The sequence below is a fragment of the Rhineura floridana genome, chromosome 3 (assembly GCF_030035675.1).
Source record: "Rhineura floridana isolate rRhiFlo1 chromosome 3, rRhiFlo1.hap2, whole genome shotgun sequence".
NCBI lineage: Eukaryota > Metazoa > Chordata > Lepidosauria > Squamata > Rhineuridae > Rhineura > Rhineura floridana.
Window position 1 is genome coordinate 91687621 of NC_084482.1, and position 16719 is coordinate 91704339.

At 40.8% G+C, this 16719-nt stretch overlaps 1 protein-coding gene across 3 annotated transcripts in view; it reads left to right on the forward strand.

Moving 5' to 3' along the window:
- Positions 1-1617: 1617 nt before the first annotated feature.
- The window catches only part of CPEB4 (cytoplasmic polyadenylation element binding protein 4), a 90139-nt gene continuing 75037 nt past the window's right edge, over positions 1618-16719 (forward strand). The window contains exons 1-2 of one of the 3 annotated variants that reach the window (XM_061616921.1): positions 1618-2110; positions 2442-4490. In XM_061616921.1, coding sequence (XP_061472905.1) covers positions 3366-4490 — 1125 coding nt within the window. In that variant the 5' untranslated portion in view covers positions 1618-2110; positions 2442-3365. Of the gene's footprint in view, positions 2111-2441; positions 4491-13186; positions 13207-13276; positions 13359-16719 lie in introns of those variants that run through there. The other 2 variants (XM_061616922.1, XM_061616923.1) reach the window with 2 other exon arrangements.

Sequence of the window (16719 nt, forward strand, 5' to 3'; positions counted from 1 at the left end):
CAGTGCGACCAGGGCCTCGACAGGAGCACCGGTCCTATCAGCCGGAAAATCTCCCAGAGCCCTCTGAAAACCTACGGGATCCATCCGGCTCCGGGAGCGGATCAACTTAATAGATCTTCCACCTTTGCAGAGGGAAAGAGCCGCTGTGAGTCTAAATCTCAACAAGCGGTGATCTGTCCATGACAATGGGGTAGATGAAAAACACCCCACCGCCAGATCACCATCTCCATGTCCAGTGGCGAAGATCAGATCAAGAGTATGTCCCGACACATGCGTTGGGCCAGTAGAAAATTGAGACAGCCCCATTGTTGTCATGGAGGCAATGAAGTCCTGAGCTGCGCCAGGTAAGACAGCCTCGGCATGGACGTTGAAATCCCCCAGTACCAAAAGTCTAGGGGATCTCAAGAGCACCTCCGAGACTATCTCTGTCAGCTCAGCTAAGGAAGCTGTTGGGCAGCAAGGTGGACGGTACACCAACAGTATTCCTAGTCTGTCTCCCTGGCCCAATACAAGGTGGAGACATTCCAGACCAGTTGCCGTCTGGACAGGGTGCTTGGTGAGAGGAAAAGAACTCCTATAGACCACGGCGACCCCCCCTCCCCGGCCCTCAGATCTACCACAGTGCTGAACCAAATACCCGGGTGGACAAAGCTAAAGACATATTTTATCGGTTTGGGGAGTTTGCCGAAGATTAGCCAAACAGTTCATGTCTACGTAGGGTTGCACCTTCTCACAGTGAAATATGTCCCATAAAAGAGATACAAAGTCTCCCTGCCAAAAATATTTTTCTGGGACTGAGGGCGGAATATATATATATTAATTAATTAATTAAATATCAAGTTAGAGTGTTTTCTTTACCTTTTCCGCCCTCTCCCCAAAGTCGCTGTAGGACGGAAAGTTTAATATTCTAGCAAAACAGTTTTATCAAGGTATCCTCAAGGCCTTCGCTGAACGGCGTACAAATCAATGTCTGCGGTTTAAACCGCCCCCCTTTTCCTTCGAGTAGAGGTCGAGTTAAAGGAAAAATAAACTGTCATGGAAAGCGAAACATTCAAAATGCTAGTTCAAAGTGACCTGAAAACAAATGAAAGGGTTATTCTTAAAAAGCGTTTTGTGTCAGTCTCGTGATGACTTCAATGAAGTAGTTTTATTTGGGCAAAGTTCTCTCTGACTTCGACGGAGAGCTTTCCTTAGGATAGGTCGCTTAAAAATATACGATGCAAAATAGTAATATGCCTATATCTATACACACACGATGCAACTTTAATTTCCAACATAGCAAACTAATCTTCAGGGAGACTATTAACCAATGAAAAGCTTACATCTGCCATATTCAAATATGGCTGTTTTAAGCGAGACCAACCACAATCTCACCTGTCATTGCAGTTTATTGACCTAAACCAACATGTCTGCTTGGGTTGCTGTGAGGAAAAGAACACTACCCAAAGCAAAAATGGCGAATGCACTAACCAAAGTGCCCTCATTCAAAAGGGCCACCCACTCCCGCAGTCTCTCTTCTGGCTAGGAAGAGGCGGTCTAGCGGCCGTGGAAGAGAGGGAGGGGCGTGGTGACTGCTAAAGAAGGGAGAGAGGGGGGAGGCGTGGCTTCTCTGAACCGGAAGTGCCGCGCTGCCTCTCTCCAGCTGGTTGTCATTTCGATCGGAGGCTCGGTCTTGTGGAGACGACGACGGTGGCGGCTGAGGCGGCCGGGCCGGAGTGGCGAACCGGCGGATCGACGGAGTAGTCCAGAGCCTCGTGACTATACACAGGACCCACCCCCTCCTCCCGCCAGAAAAACGATTGTTTTACATGAGGGGAAAAGAACGACGCCGGGAGGAGCCAAGGCGGAGGAGAAGCAGCAGCCGCCGCCGCAGCAGCAGCCCCGGAGCATCGGCAACGGGAGGAAAGGCAGGACCCCTGGGAACCGCCACCGCCGCCTTCCTCGCCTCTTCTTTAGGAGCCAGGATTGATACCGCCCCTCCCTGCTCTTTCGCCAGTAAGCGATCCTCGTGACCCTCCTCCCTTGAGAAACCGGCTCCCATGGGGGAGAGAGGAGTCCGACCCACCGCCAGAGTTATCCCTTCCCCGCCGGAGACTGCTTCCCTCCTGAGGTAAAAGTCCTTCTGCGGGGGTGGGGGTGAAATCCCTGCTCTTTTTATGCTCCCCTACCTTCCGAGAGAGCAAGGGCGACATCAGACATATTTCCCTCCCCACTTCCCTTCTGTTTTGAAAGAGGCTCATCAGAAGAAAGCGTCTCCCCCCCTTCTAAATATTCCCAGTCCAAGGCTGTGAGCCCGGTCCCCTCCCTCGCTGTCGCACAATAAATCATCTTGTTGATGGCTTTAAAAAAGTCTAATCTCTGCTCTTCATGTATTATTGCTCCCCCTCCACCCCCCAACACTTGACTGCTGATTTTTCTGAGGTGAAAATTTTCCTCTGCAGGCAGCCAGGATTCATCTGAAGGACACACAAATATCGGATCATAATAGGAGGCGAGCTCGGAAAAGCAGCAACCAGGAACCCACCCAACCACCACCACCAGCAGCAAGAATCCACCCTCCTGCACAACTCAATCCCTACACATACACATAGCACACACTGAATGCTGATATCTAGAGATTAAAAAGGAACAAATCTTCACACCCTTCCCCCTCCTTTATATGGAAAAGACTTGTCAGAAGGGTATCCGCATAGAGCATATTATACATATAGTCCTACAAGGCAAAAGCAGTAGCAGCACAGGTGGGGGAGGGGGGGAGCTCTCCTATATAACTTGCTTCTCCATTGAAAACGTGAGGTAAAATCTTTACATTTTTAGCAGCAAAGACTGTTAGAATAGGACACAGATATATATTAGATTATATAGAATGTATTAAATTATTCCAGATTTAAATATATTTTTGGAGCTGTGAAGGAGTGAGGCATACCAGATGTTATGGTATCTTTTCCATTAATGTGTACATGGGCAGGTTGAAGCGGCTGATAAGGCAAAAAAGGTTTTTTTGAAATCTTTTATTTTTTAATTCCCAGGAGCTTTCTTTCATCCCCACTTCATTCTTGTGCATTTCCTTTTAGGAAAAGGAAACCTCTTGTTTTGTTAACCAAAGATTTACTTTCTATTCCTTCTGGATTGTGGAAGGAAGTCAATACAAGTTGACCCATGTCAATATTTTAAGTGATCTCATTAGTAAGTATCCAGGAATAATATCCAGATTGGATATCTCAAGTAGGTAGTTGGGAAAGAAAGGGTGAAAGATCTATAGTAAAAGATAGTTTCAATTATCTTGCTTTATTAGACAAACAAAAACATTTCAAGGTTTTGGTTTTTCTTCATTCCAGGTGGAATTAAAATCCTAATTAAAATAAATGGGGGATTACGGGTTTGGCGTGTTAGTGCAAAACAACACTGGGAATAAGTCAGCTTTTCCAGTCAGATTTCATCCACATCTGCAGCCTCCACACCACCATCAAAATGCAGCCCCCAGCCCTGCTGCTTTTATAAATAACACAGCTGCCAATGGCAGTAGTGCTGGGTCAGCTTGGCTCTTTCCTGCTCCAGCTGCCCGTAACATTCAGGATGAGATTCTGGGGTCAGAAAAATCTAAAACTCAGCAACAGGAAAAGCAAGACTCCCTAGAAAAACAGCAGCTTTCCCCTAATCAAAGTCAGGAAGCAGGCATGCTGCCTGAATCAGAGAAAGCTAAATCTGAAGAAAGCCAGGGGGATAATTCTTCTGAAAATGGCAATGGGAAAGAGAAAATAAGAATAGAATCGCCAGTGTTAACAGGATTTGATTATCAAGAGGCTACAGGGCTGGGTACTTCAAGCCAGCCCTTGACATCTTCTGCATCTTCTCTGACTGGTTTCAGTAACTGGTCAGCAGCTATAGCTCCTTCTTCTTCAACAATAATCAATGAAGATGCGAGTTTCTTTCACCAGGGAGGGGTTCCTCCTGCTTCAGCTAATAATGGTGCTCTGCTGTTTCAGAATTTTCCACATCATGTCAGTCCTGGTTTTGGGGGTAGTTTTTCCCCTCAGATTGGACCCCTCTCTCAGCACCACCCTCATCACCCTCATTTTCAGCATCATCACAATCAGCATCAACAACAGAGAAGGTCTCCTGCAAGCCCTCATCCACCTCCATTTACGCATAGAAATGCTGCTTTTAATCAACTGCCTCATCTTGCTAATAATCTTAACAAACCACCTTCTCCATGGAGCAGCTACCAAAGCCCATCACCTACACCATCTTCTTCATGGAGTCCTGGTGGAGGTGGTGGATATGGTGGGTGGGGAGGGTCCCAGGGGCGAGACCACCGGAGGGGACTGAATGGAGGAATAACACCCCTGAACTCCATCTCACCCCTGAAGAAGAATTTCCCAAGTAATCATATCCAGTTGCAGAAGTATGCACGGCCCAGCTCCGCTTTTGCTCCAAAATCTTGGATGGAAGACAGTTTGAACAGAGCTGACAATATCTTTCCTTTTCAGGTGAGATTATTCTGCTAATACTAGATAGAATAAACATAAATATGCTAAATAGTGTATGTGCTAAAGTCTCATTTTTGCTTGGTTTCTATGATTAGAGCTATGCAACTGAGGACTTAATTTTAAACATACATCTCTAATATGTAGTTTATTCTATGACATTTCAAGCTTCTGTGAATCACAGATGTTCTGTATAGTGTTTATCAGAGAAATAACTATAGCCAAAGAGCACATCTATTATGTAGTTAGTTTGTTGTCAAGTAAATGCACCTGATCAACAAAACAGTTGCAAGAGTGATTATTGGAATCATTCTTTTGTGGAGTGAATAAGTCTTAAAATACTGAGCAGCCTTTTTTTAAACCATATGGCAACAATATACTGTTTTTTATGTGTGATTATTGGGTCCTAAAACTGATCTATCAGAAAATGTGTCTATGGCTTTGTATTGTAAAATTTCTCTTTGGTTCAATTGGAATGCATCTATACATTTGTTTTAAGCCCATTTGAATTTAGTTTTTCTTACAAAATGTTGAGCTGGTTTCCTTTAGCAAGGGCAATAGATTTTGGTAGATTATAAGTCATTAATAAAAATAGATGTGGACACTTCAGACATTGGCCTAAACTGTTCAAATGAGGCCATATGCTGTTAGGAAATACGCAGCGTGTGCTTGAAATGTATTGGTATTTTTTCTCCAGTTTGTGAAGATTAATTGCTATTAAAAACAGCAACCAGGTAATCAGTGAAAGTCTGGACAATTACATTTTTTAATTTGTCTATTATCTGATTAAGTTTGGTGTTTTTAATGGTTTATAGATGGGACTTCACCTAAGAATTCATGGGTGGGATGTGAAAAAGCAAAGATTGCAAAATTATTGCTGTATTTCTAGGCATGATATAAGTAAAAACATGATGTGACCTACTTCTGTTGTAATTTGGGATGGAAAAACTGGTAGATCAGAAGTAACCTATACAGCCTTAAATATCAAAATTTATTTTATACTCTAGTTATAGCATGTAGAGAATGGATATTTCTCTCATGTCTGGCCTATGCATTTCTCTGGTAAGCACGCGTTCATTAGTGAGGCTTTTTTAGTTCATGCTGTATAGCCGGCAGTCTTGAAATAATTTTAAAGACTGGAAGCAGTGTTAAGGGCTCGTGTAGAAGACCAAATTTAACCTTGGAAACCATTAGGACAAGGAATCAGCTGGAATAGGGAGGGGACTGGCGAGTCTCACTGCAGCAAGATTTGGTTCCCTGTATAATTCATTCTGTGTCGGTAATGTAGCTACACTGTGACAGAATAAGACTGTGTCTTTACTCCTATAGTTGAGCCCTCAAAGCTATGAATGTTGGAAGCTGGTATTTTCTGTACTGGCTCACTGTTCCTTGGTTGTTACATTTGGAGTTATGTTTCCAATCTTGATACATGCTTCTCTGGTATTTTTTTGTGATCAAAAATAATTTGGTGTCTGTTTACTTAATCAGTATACTGCAGGCTGTGGCAAGACCAAGTCTAATGTTTCCTTGTGCCTAGCAAAAGAAAGGTATTTTAATGAAATGGTTTCCAGTTTGTCAATGTTGCATGTGTTCTGTGATGAGCAAGATAAGTGCAAAGCTTCAGAAAGAAGATCCCAGCACTGCAGATCTGGCAAATCCTCCTGTGAATTTCAAAATAATCTTGGACGTTTGCCTTTTCCAGTATAAAATCCATAAGCATTTTCTTTTCATAGAACCTTTTGGGGATGGTTGCTTTACAAATAACAAAAAATAAATGATTTAGCCCCCGCTATTTAAGCAAGCATGCAAAGTATATATGTAACTCAAAGCAAAATGTGTGCCATGTAAGGTGTGTTTACAAAGCTTTACAGAAATGAAGGGCCTAAATACAGCAATTCAGTTCTGTCTCTGAAACAGCAATTGCCTGAATCTCCTTGCCCCCATGTTTATTATCACTGCACAAACTATCTTGGCTGCTGTAACAAAATGGCTTAAGTAGATGGCAATGTTACTAGTTCTTAACTAACCCCCTTCACTGGGTGACCTCTTGCTATTTTAACATGTCTATTTATTTATTTATTATTTGCTTTATATCCTGCCCTTCCTCCCAGCAGGAGCCCAGGGCGGTGTATATCCATACACAAGATCCCTAAAGAGGGATTTTGCAATTTTTATATAAATATAATAATTGTAGAATCCCTTGTTAGAGAAGCTGTTATCTGAATGCCTTATGAAATATAGAAGCCCATATCCTTGAGAGATTGTTTCTTATGACAAAAGATCCTCTGCTAGAGATAACAAATTGCCTTTCTTTCTGAAATAGGTTGGCTAAGGTTTATGTAGATATTTTGAAGGACCTAAGTTTAAATATATGTATACCCCTGTACATATCATGATGCATAAATCTAGAGTATTGTAAAAAAGAGAGTGGTCATTGACTATTATGATGCACTCTTGATAAAAGTACGGTAGTCAGAGTGTTGGACTTGCATCTCTGAACTATCAGTGCCTAGGCCTAGGTTCGTCTGTCACAAAACAGAAGGATTTCATGCTCAAGGGTACTAGAGAACAAAAAATTCTACCCACCCTGAACCTTAGCCTTGGCATGGCAGTATGTAAGACAACTGCTTGACAACTGATCTTGATGTGATGCCAGAATGGATGTCCAGTGACAGAACTTAGTCCTGCCCCTAGTAGCAGCTGCTGGCACTGCTGCATCACCGTTTTTTTCTGGATGGGATGCTGCAGTGCTGTGTGAAAGTTCATGTACTGTGGTGGTGGGGAGGAGATGGTACAATAATGCAGCATTTGCTGGGCTTTTTGGGACACCTGGAAGCCCTTACAATGTTTACCATAAATTAAGAGTCCTGAGGATATCCCTGGCAGGATATTGAGAATAGCCCTAGTGCTAGCTTATTAGGTAGGACACCACTATATCTGCAGCGATGCAACTGAAGCAGACCTATCGACTTGGATAGGAAATAAGTGCATGCACACACTTTAAAGCAGTTATGCAGGTTACTTCTCGTCTATATCCAGAACCAGTTGCCCCCTAGTGAACAGATAAGGGGTAAGAAGCAATTGCTCTCTGATGGTTGGTTTTCCTTCCTATCCATCTGCCCACATTAAAGGTGTGTATAAACATGTGGATTGTCCTGCTGTGGTTTCCAAACCAGAAAAACAACACAGAGCAATGTGAGCTGTGCTTGTGCCTCTCTAGTACCCTTGTACTGGTCTCTTAAGGACACAAAGGGAGAGAAAACTGCATACAGAGCCAATGTAGCCTGCAGTACATTTCCAATCCAGAAATGCAGCACAGAGCAATGGGGCTGTGCATGTGGCTAGCTCTCCCTTTTGCCTTAAAAGGGCCCCCATTCTTTTTAAGATATGGAGAGCATACATACATCCGGCAGGGCAGGACACTTCTGGCTTTATAGTGGCAGTGGCTACACATACTGGGGCTTGGTCTTGGGGTAGCACTGATGGATAATGGCTGGAAAGATAGGTGACCACTCCATATTTATTTGCAAGCCTGTTGGAAAAGTAAAACCAACATTCCAGTTGCAGAAATAATGCCCAGTATGGGAGTATAACTGACTAGATTCTGTAATATGACCTTGCTTGTAATTCTCAAAATACAATACAATATTCTCAATACAATACAATATTCTCAATGCAATATGCTTTTACTGAGAAGATGTATGCAAAACACTTTGAACATTTGAAAAGCAGGATATTGATGATATAAGAAGTATTGTTTCTTTGCAATATTTCCATTTTTTGAAGGGCACATCAGAACAAACCACTTAGCAGAAAATGAAGGCTTACTGCTTCGACTGAAAATATTGGTTTCACTTCACAATAATTTTTTTAAAAGTTTAAATGTTCACCCTTCAGCTTAGTGTAATATTTTGCTAATAATTAATTGAAGAATAGAAAGCTGCTCTTAAAAAAGAACTGTATATTTCATAACGATGATACTATTTGAACTTCTAAGGAAAAAGTTGGAATTGCTATGATACTTTCCTGAAAGTATGTTCCATTGAACTCCGGAGGTTTTATTTCTGAGTAGACATGGATAGGATTGCACTCCTGGTGTTTTCTTTTAAAGATCTCACTGTCTTATTTTCCATTGCATCACTGTTTTAAACCAGCTGTATAATGGGCTTGGTCATAGCAACTGTTTTTTGCTGATGCAGTGCCTTCAAGTTTACAAATACTTTCTTCTGTGTACTTCCTTGTAGAAGTGGGACACCTTGCCTTTTCCACAGTCAAGAAGGTTAAGGTTGAGATAGGAAAATATATTCTTGATGGTAGGTAGAAGACTAAAATTCTAAAAGTAGCAGTCATATACTTATTTCAATAGTCTACTGTAATGTGAGCTATCCTGGAGGAATCCATTAACTGAAAATATGTATCTGTTAAACATACTCGCAGACCTCTTGCTGTTAAAGCAACATTTCAAGCAAAAATTCACTCCATCCAGATTCTGATCTTTTTTCTGCATAATCCCACTGAAATCAGTAGGGCTGTTTTCTTGTAAATATTTTCTCAATAGCAAAGTGTTAATGATGCTGTTGGTAAGGCCTTTGAGAATCTGCTTGAAAGGCTTTTTAAGCTTCTGGTGCATTACACAATTGAATTTTTACTGGATATTTCAAAATATATGTTTAAAACTCTTGTTTATTTGTCCCATGCCCCTGGTATAATACCATACATTCGAAGAAATACAAAATGGAGTTATATTTTCATCAATTATGAATAAGCAGCAGGTGGTTAGAAAAAACAATTTGGTTTGCACTTCTACCAAAGTCCTATCTATCCAACTATTAGGAAATGTTATCAGGATAGCAGATCTTGTTCTTTTCTCCTGCTCTACCTATTTATTATAAAATATAATTTGGATTAAGATATATGAAAACAACTTTAGAATTTTTATCTCATCTGATTGTAATTTTCCTGTTCTTGAACACATTCCTGAAATTTTGAAATGGCCTTTATAAGGAAGCTTTTGGAATGATTATCATATGTAAATAAATCATCCATTCAGATGGATAGTGTTGAGCTAGGAGCACAGCAGGGAACAGCATTTGTTTTATATGCTTCCCAAGTAGGCCCAGTTTTGGTTTGGTGCATTTTTAAAAAAACTGACTGTACCGCTGCAACATATGTCTAGAACCAGACTGTGGCTACATGGACATGTCACTCCAACCCACAGAACTCGACCCTTTGCCTGGGTTGGTAGAAACGCAAATTTGTTCAACAAGAATGAGATGTATTTTATTTAAGCAGTATAGGCTTTTCCAATGTTTTCCCTCTCTCTTTAATATAGTGCATTGTTTCAACTCATGTCATTGAAGGAGTTGTAGAAGGAAGATAGAACATAATACTAGACACAAAGTACCATTGGGAGAGTGGCTGAAGCAGTATTGCTGCTCTATAAAAAGACATGTTTATTCTCCCTCAGGCGTTCTAACTCCTGCTCCTTTCCCTATCCTGCATTTTTTCTGAGTGGTACACCTGAGTGAGGAAGAACCACTTATCTAGGGGGTGCCTGTCAGGTGATAAGGATTCTTTAATAGTTTTTAGATAAGTTTCAGGACTTCAGAACTCATTCTTTAGTATTCAGGTGATAATGTGTAGAAGATCACCATGTCATGCAGTGCATAAAACATGATGCATGACCATATGCTAATTCTCTCAACAATGCTTCAGTTAAATTGCTTGCATCATCAGTAAACATTCTTACCAATGCCTTAATCTTCAAAGAACTCTCAGTTTAAAAGATGCAGCGCAGCCTTTGCTACAAGCAAGTTTGTCACACCTAGACAGGCTTTTGATTCTACCGTGTTTGGCGTTCATGTTGGCAATTTATGCACTAGATTGCCTCACCTTGGGAAGCACAGTATAGAAACATTCAACAATAAATGTTCAGGTGATATGGATGCAAACTGTCACACACCCAAATCCTTAGTCTGAGTGTATTTAGGGTCTGTCTAGGTAGGAGTAGAAGCATAGGAATACAAAAGGTAGATGTCATAGTCTTATGCCCTTCCTTCTTGCACCACACTGAATTTGTATACAACTGCAAAACCTAATGCCAAGTGTTTTTGCTCTGCTTCTTCACTATGCTGTCAGAGGGGATGGGGCCAGTGCTTGAATTACAGTGGTCAAGAACCTTTACTTTAAGTGACATCCTCTTAGTTTACTGTTTTTTTAAACATACAAGGACATGATTTGGCTAAAAATCAGAGGGTGGAGTTTGGATTTCATTAACATTCTCCCCATCTTCTCTCTGCTATCATTTGAGCACTGGAAGGGGCTTTCCATTTTAGATATTTTTTGTGCTTGTGGAACACCAATATGAAGATGACAGTTTTGAAAGTGCAGCAGGAGCACATGCCATTTTCAAGCACTTTGTCTGTACAGACAAGCCAGAACAAGATATGGTTGCAAAAATTGCTGATGTTCCAAAGTTGTATTTACACCAAAGCTTTTGAAATCAAAGGTGGGCCATAATTATTTGTGCATCTTATTTCTAATATGTTCAAGAGTATGGCGGTGCATGCTCTGCATCCTGCAAACCTCAGGAGTATGCAATCTTGAGTAGTCCCTTTGGTCTTTTTCTCTTTTGAAGAGTCTTTATGAAGTTTAAACTATGATTCAAGCTGATGTATCTTCAATGAATTTAAAAATGAAATTATATTATGGATTGGTACCACTGAGTAGAACATGAACTCATGCAAACGGGAGACAGTTGTGCAATCTATGAGTTAAAATATGTCCCCTTGTCCTTCTGGACACTCAGATAAGCAATGGTACATGTTTCAAAACGATTTCTAAGCAACCTTGAGGAAAAACACCAACTGTTTCATTTCTCTTTCAAATGGAGCTTTCAAACTGAAGTGCAGAATAGTAACTGAAACTTTTTGGTATATGTTAAAAGAATAACTGGTGATTATAACCATCAATTTTTCCTTTTCCAAAAATAGTTTTTAAACCTGTGATGTTTAATTAATTTTTTAGAGCTTCTTGTGGACTAAATGTACAAAGTAGCATTATGACACCGGTATGTTTCTGAGAAACAGCTGCTATTTCCTTATATGTTGACAGCCTTCTATTCTTTAATAGTATTTAAATAGCAGTTATTTAGTAATGCAATCTTTATTAGCCAGGTTCTTATTAGCACAATTACTTGCTTATTCTTTGCAGACTTTCCAGTTCAGTATCCTTTGAACCATTGTTACTGTGCTCCTGGTCACCTGTTTACTTATTTACTATGTCCATTTAATCACCAGACTTGATGAATTCATTTGTGTAGGTATTCTGGGGTCAGAACAAGGACTGTTCGACTTGGTGCTGTGTTTCATGAATTGTTTGTGGGGGGAATGGTGCCATGATTACTAAAGTACACAATATCTGTCAATGAAGGGTGTTTTCATTCCCACTCCCAACAGAGACAATCCATGTGTATTTTAAAGGGAAGCACATTTAAAAAGTGCAAATACTCCTCATAGTTGACACAATGCATCTGTTTTTATACTTTGTTGTCCATACTAGAGTACAAACAATCCCATAGAAATGGCCCTTTGAATGGGAAAACCTGGCTCAGCTTCCTGGGGACCTAACAAGAACACACTGTTCCTGTCTATATTAAAGAGAAATAAGAGCCAAACTGAGCATTCAGGTGTGTTGTGTGGTAGCCCTCCTGTACTGTACTGCTTCAGAATGAACACGTGAAGCTCCTCATTGGTGTATTGAGCACAGTTCTGCAACCTCCAGCTAGGAGCAGCTGTCCAAGGTCTCATCCAGAGTTACCTAATCTTCTTTTAACTGGAGATGCTGGAAATGGAAGAAAAGCATGTGCTGTGATCCCTCCTGTGATGAAGCAAACATTTGCTTCACAGAGATAAATGAGTTTACTTTCTGAATGTTAAAACATGAGACAGAAAGTAGAATTTCAACTGACTTGTACATCTGCTGTTTACTGTGTGTTATAATGTGTGAAGTCACCCTAAGGTTACTCCTGGACACCCAGTTTTATGAGAACAATACTTACAGGATAATACAGGACAAAAGGTCTCAAAGCAAAAGCCTACTTCTATTTAAGACTTGGGGTTAATTCCTTCCTTGTACCTCTAGCAAAATTGCTTGATAGCCAGTTCTCATGGTTAACTGTGTATTTGCCAAAGCACAAATGAGTTAAAAGTATAATAGTAGATTTATTAACCAGATTTGCTGACCTCTTAAGGCTGCTTCACATGACAGCAAAGTTACATACCCAGATTTCTACCACTGTGGGCTGTATTCACTTAACTTGTTGTGCTAGCGGAAGCCAGCACAAGGATTCCCACTAGCGTAACAGGTCCCCCCTTCCTCAAATCTGTTCCAGAAGATTGAGAGAACCCCTAGAACAGTGCATGGTGGAAGAGAGGGGCGATTGTTTTTTTGGGCAAGCAGAAATGCTTGCACTGATGGAACAATCTCCTTAGCTCTACATTGAATACAACCCAATGTCTTTCTGTGATGCTTGAAGGGACCATTGATGTGTTGGAAAAGTTGCAGGAAACACAGCCCTGGGGCTGGTAGCTGGCTTAGGCTTCTGGGTACATGTTTACTACATGTCTTCAGACTTATCCCTTCTTTACTTGCAGAACGTATGATGGCCTGCTGTAGAGATGAATGGACTCATGTGTAAAGCAGCTCTTCTTGAGTAGGGGTAGGAGAGACACACTGTATCCCATTTCTTCTTGGCCACAAAACATGTTTTATTTTAGAGCTACAGTATGCATATGACAGCTTTTCCTATGAAGCTATCCAGGCTTTAATTTCAAGATATTGTTTAAATATGAAGAATCCACCTGGAAAGATGTGAGTTATTTATTTATCTATTTGATTTATATCCCACCCTTCTTCCCAGCAGGAGCCCAGGGTGGCAATGTGATCTGTCTATCGAGCATGTTTAGAAATTATTATGGAAGGATATAAATAGCTATGACCGTGTCAGCCTCCCTGAGATAAGAAAATTGGTTGAAACTTTCCTGTTGGTGGGCAGAATAGTTTTGAATATGAGGAGATTAAAGTTGAAATGAATGGGAACAGATCTACTCTGGTTCAATGTGCTCTAAACTCAGAAAGAAGGAACTGTGTGAAGTTAAAAGTCTGTCAAAATCGACAAATGACCTAACAGTATCTAGTTTCTGTAAGTCAGATAGAGAGAACCTGCACAGCATCCATCTTCTCAGGCAATCATTGTATGCATGTGTAAGTTAAGTTTGGTGAGAGACTGGTTTTAAGACCAGCCTGCTGTGTGCTAAGAGTGATCAGACTCCCATTGAGCACATTGGCTTTTAAGAATATGTCTCCTGTAACAAGATTTAAGAAATGGACCATCCATTATGCATCATCACCTGTGTTGTCACGGGTCTTCTTGTGTTCTTAGACACGGACTGTGACTGAACGACTACAGAACCTGTCTGGATACATCAATGCAGATACTGTTGCCAGATGTGGCAGGACTAAAACTAGCACCACACCTACCTGATGTAGACAACTCTAATTATGACAACTGGATGGCTAATTCCAAAGAGTTTCAAACCTTTTCTTGATGGTCTGATTTAATGCTTGATGTTTTAATATTCAAAATTAAATAAGTATTTTTTTTCAACTACATGTGAGTTTTGGCTGGAGCAGGAATTTGTAAATGCTATCAGTTGGAAGAGAAGTCGGCACCCTGCTTTTGCTAAATGGGAGCATGATAATGCCTATCAGTAGTAGCACAGACATGAGTATTGCCGACCCACAGAATTAATTTGAGTTCTTCACTGATAATACTTGGCATATGTGAGAAAATAGCATTCTAAATAAAGTGAAGTGTAAAATGAGAATTAAAATAGTACTTAAAACTTAGTTATGTATTGCATTGGAATACAGACCATGCTTTTACAGTCTTTTTGTTATCCTGTCAGACAGATAACTTGTTTCCTTTTTTCCTGATGGGGAACTGACACTGCATTGCCTAGGGTTACCCATTAAGTCTATGCCTGGTTTAGAAGATGGAACCTGTATAGTATGCTCCACTTGACTGACAGGTAGTGGACATCAATAAAGTTCTCCCCTACTTTTTGCAAGCCTTTGACTTCTCCCTTTTTCCTGAATTTTGAGCATACTGATCACATTCTGGTGAAAGTCCAAAATTGTCTATCAGGCTACATTACCTTCTCTAATGGAAATACAAGAGCTGATGTCTATTGACTTGCTTTCCAACAATGCATTCACCTTTAAGTGTGAACATCTTTAAAGGAAATGACCCCTTCATAGGATCCTGTAATGCTAAAAATATGTTCAGCTCTGCTCACCCTTGGACTTTTCCAAAACTTTGCAATTGTAGTATATTGTTCCATATGCGTGTTTCTTCCATGGCCATAAAAAGCATTTGGCGACTTTGAACTTGCTTATAAAGTCCCCAGGTGTGTGCAAAACAAATTTAATCTCTGTACATAATATATTAAATATTTTTTAACTCAGGAAACTGTTACTGTGAGATGATACGAACAAAAAGTATGCGTGTATAAAATAGGACAATCTTATTACTTTAAGGTAGGCTCTTTCAGTCTGGTTTTCAGCCTGGCTTTGGAATGGAACCTGTCTTTGTCACTCTTATGAATGAATTTGCACTAGAAGATGGATGGGGGAGTGTGGCCCTGTTTGTTCTACTGGACTTCTCAGTTGCATTCAACACCATTGACCAAAGAGATAGGGCTTGGGGGTGCTGTAAGTAGGCTCTGCACATTCCTTCTGAGACAGGGCCCAGATGATGGTGCTGGGCAACTACTTATGTTCTCCTTGGACAGTTTCCTTTGTGGTTCTTTTTTTTTCTCCCATACTCTTTAAACATCTACATAAAACTTCTGGGTGAACAGACAACGTTGATAAAATCTCCCATTTGGAGATCTGGGCTGTGTAGTTATCAAGATGCAGATGATACCTGACCCAATTTCTCATTTTCATCTGATCCTGAAAATGGACTGCCTTCAAGTCGATCCCAACTTATGGTGACCCTATGAATAGGGTTTTTATGGTAAGCAGTATTCAGAGGTGGTTTACCATTGCCTTCCTCTGAGGCTGAGAGGCAGTGACTGGCCCAAGGTCACCCAGTGAGCTTCATGGCTGTGTGGGGATTCGAACCCTGGTCTCCCAGGTCGTAGTCCAAGACTCTAAGCAGTACACCACACTAGCTCTCTCATCTGATCCTAGGGAGGCAGTAAAAACATAAGAGCCTGCTGCATCAGGCCAAAGGCCTATCTACTCCCAGTGGTCAACCTGATGCCTATGGGCAGCCTGCAAGCAGACATGAGTGCAATAGCACTTTCCTTACTTGTGATTCCTAGCATCTGGTATTCAGAGGCATATCGTCTCTTGCAGCGGAGGTCACAGTCATTGTAGCTAGTAGCCATTAATAGCTTTATCCTCCATTAGTTTGTCAAACCCTGTTTTAAAGTCATCCAAGTTGGTGGCCACTACTGCATCTTGTGGAAGTAAATTCCATAGTTTAGCGATGAACTGTGCGAAGAAGTACTTCCTCTTAGCCATGCTGAATCCTCCAATATTCAGTTTTATTGGGTTCTAGTGGCACGAGGGGGTAATTTCTCTTTATCTACTTTCTCTACACATGCACAGTTTTATACTCCTTTGTTCTGTTCCCCCCTTACTTGCTTTTTTTGAACTAAGTAGTTGCCCTTTTCTGAAACTTTTTCAGCTCTACCAATATCTTTTTTGAGGGAAGGTGATCAGAACTGTAAACAGTATTCCAAGTGCAGCTGCAGCATAGATTTGTATAATGGCATTATGATATAGTTTTATTTTTAATACCTTCCCTAATAATCCTTAACATGGAATTAGCCTTTTTCATATTTGCCACATACTGGGTCGACATCTTCATCGAGCTATCCACTATGACCTCAGGGTCTCTTTCCTGGTCATTTACTGCAAGTTCAGTCCCCGTAAGCATATATGCAAAACTAGGATATTTTGCTCTGATGAGTACCACTTTATACTTGCTTTCACTGAACATATTTGTCATTTTACTGCCTATTCATCCCAATTTGGAGAGATCCTTTTGAAGCTTGTCACAATCTCTTTTAGGTCTTGCTGTCCCAAGTGATTTGGTGTAATCAGCAAATGTGGTCACCTAACTACAATTCTAGGTCATTGATGAACAAATTGCAAAGTA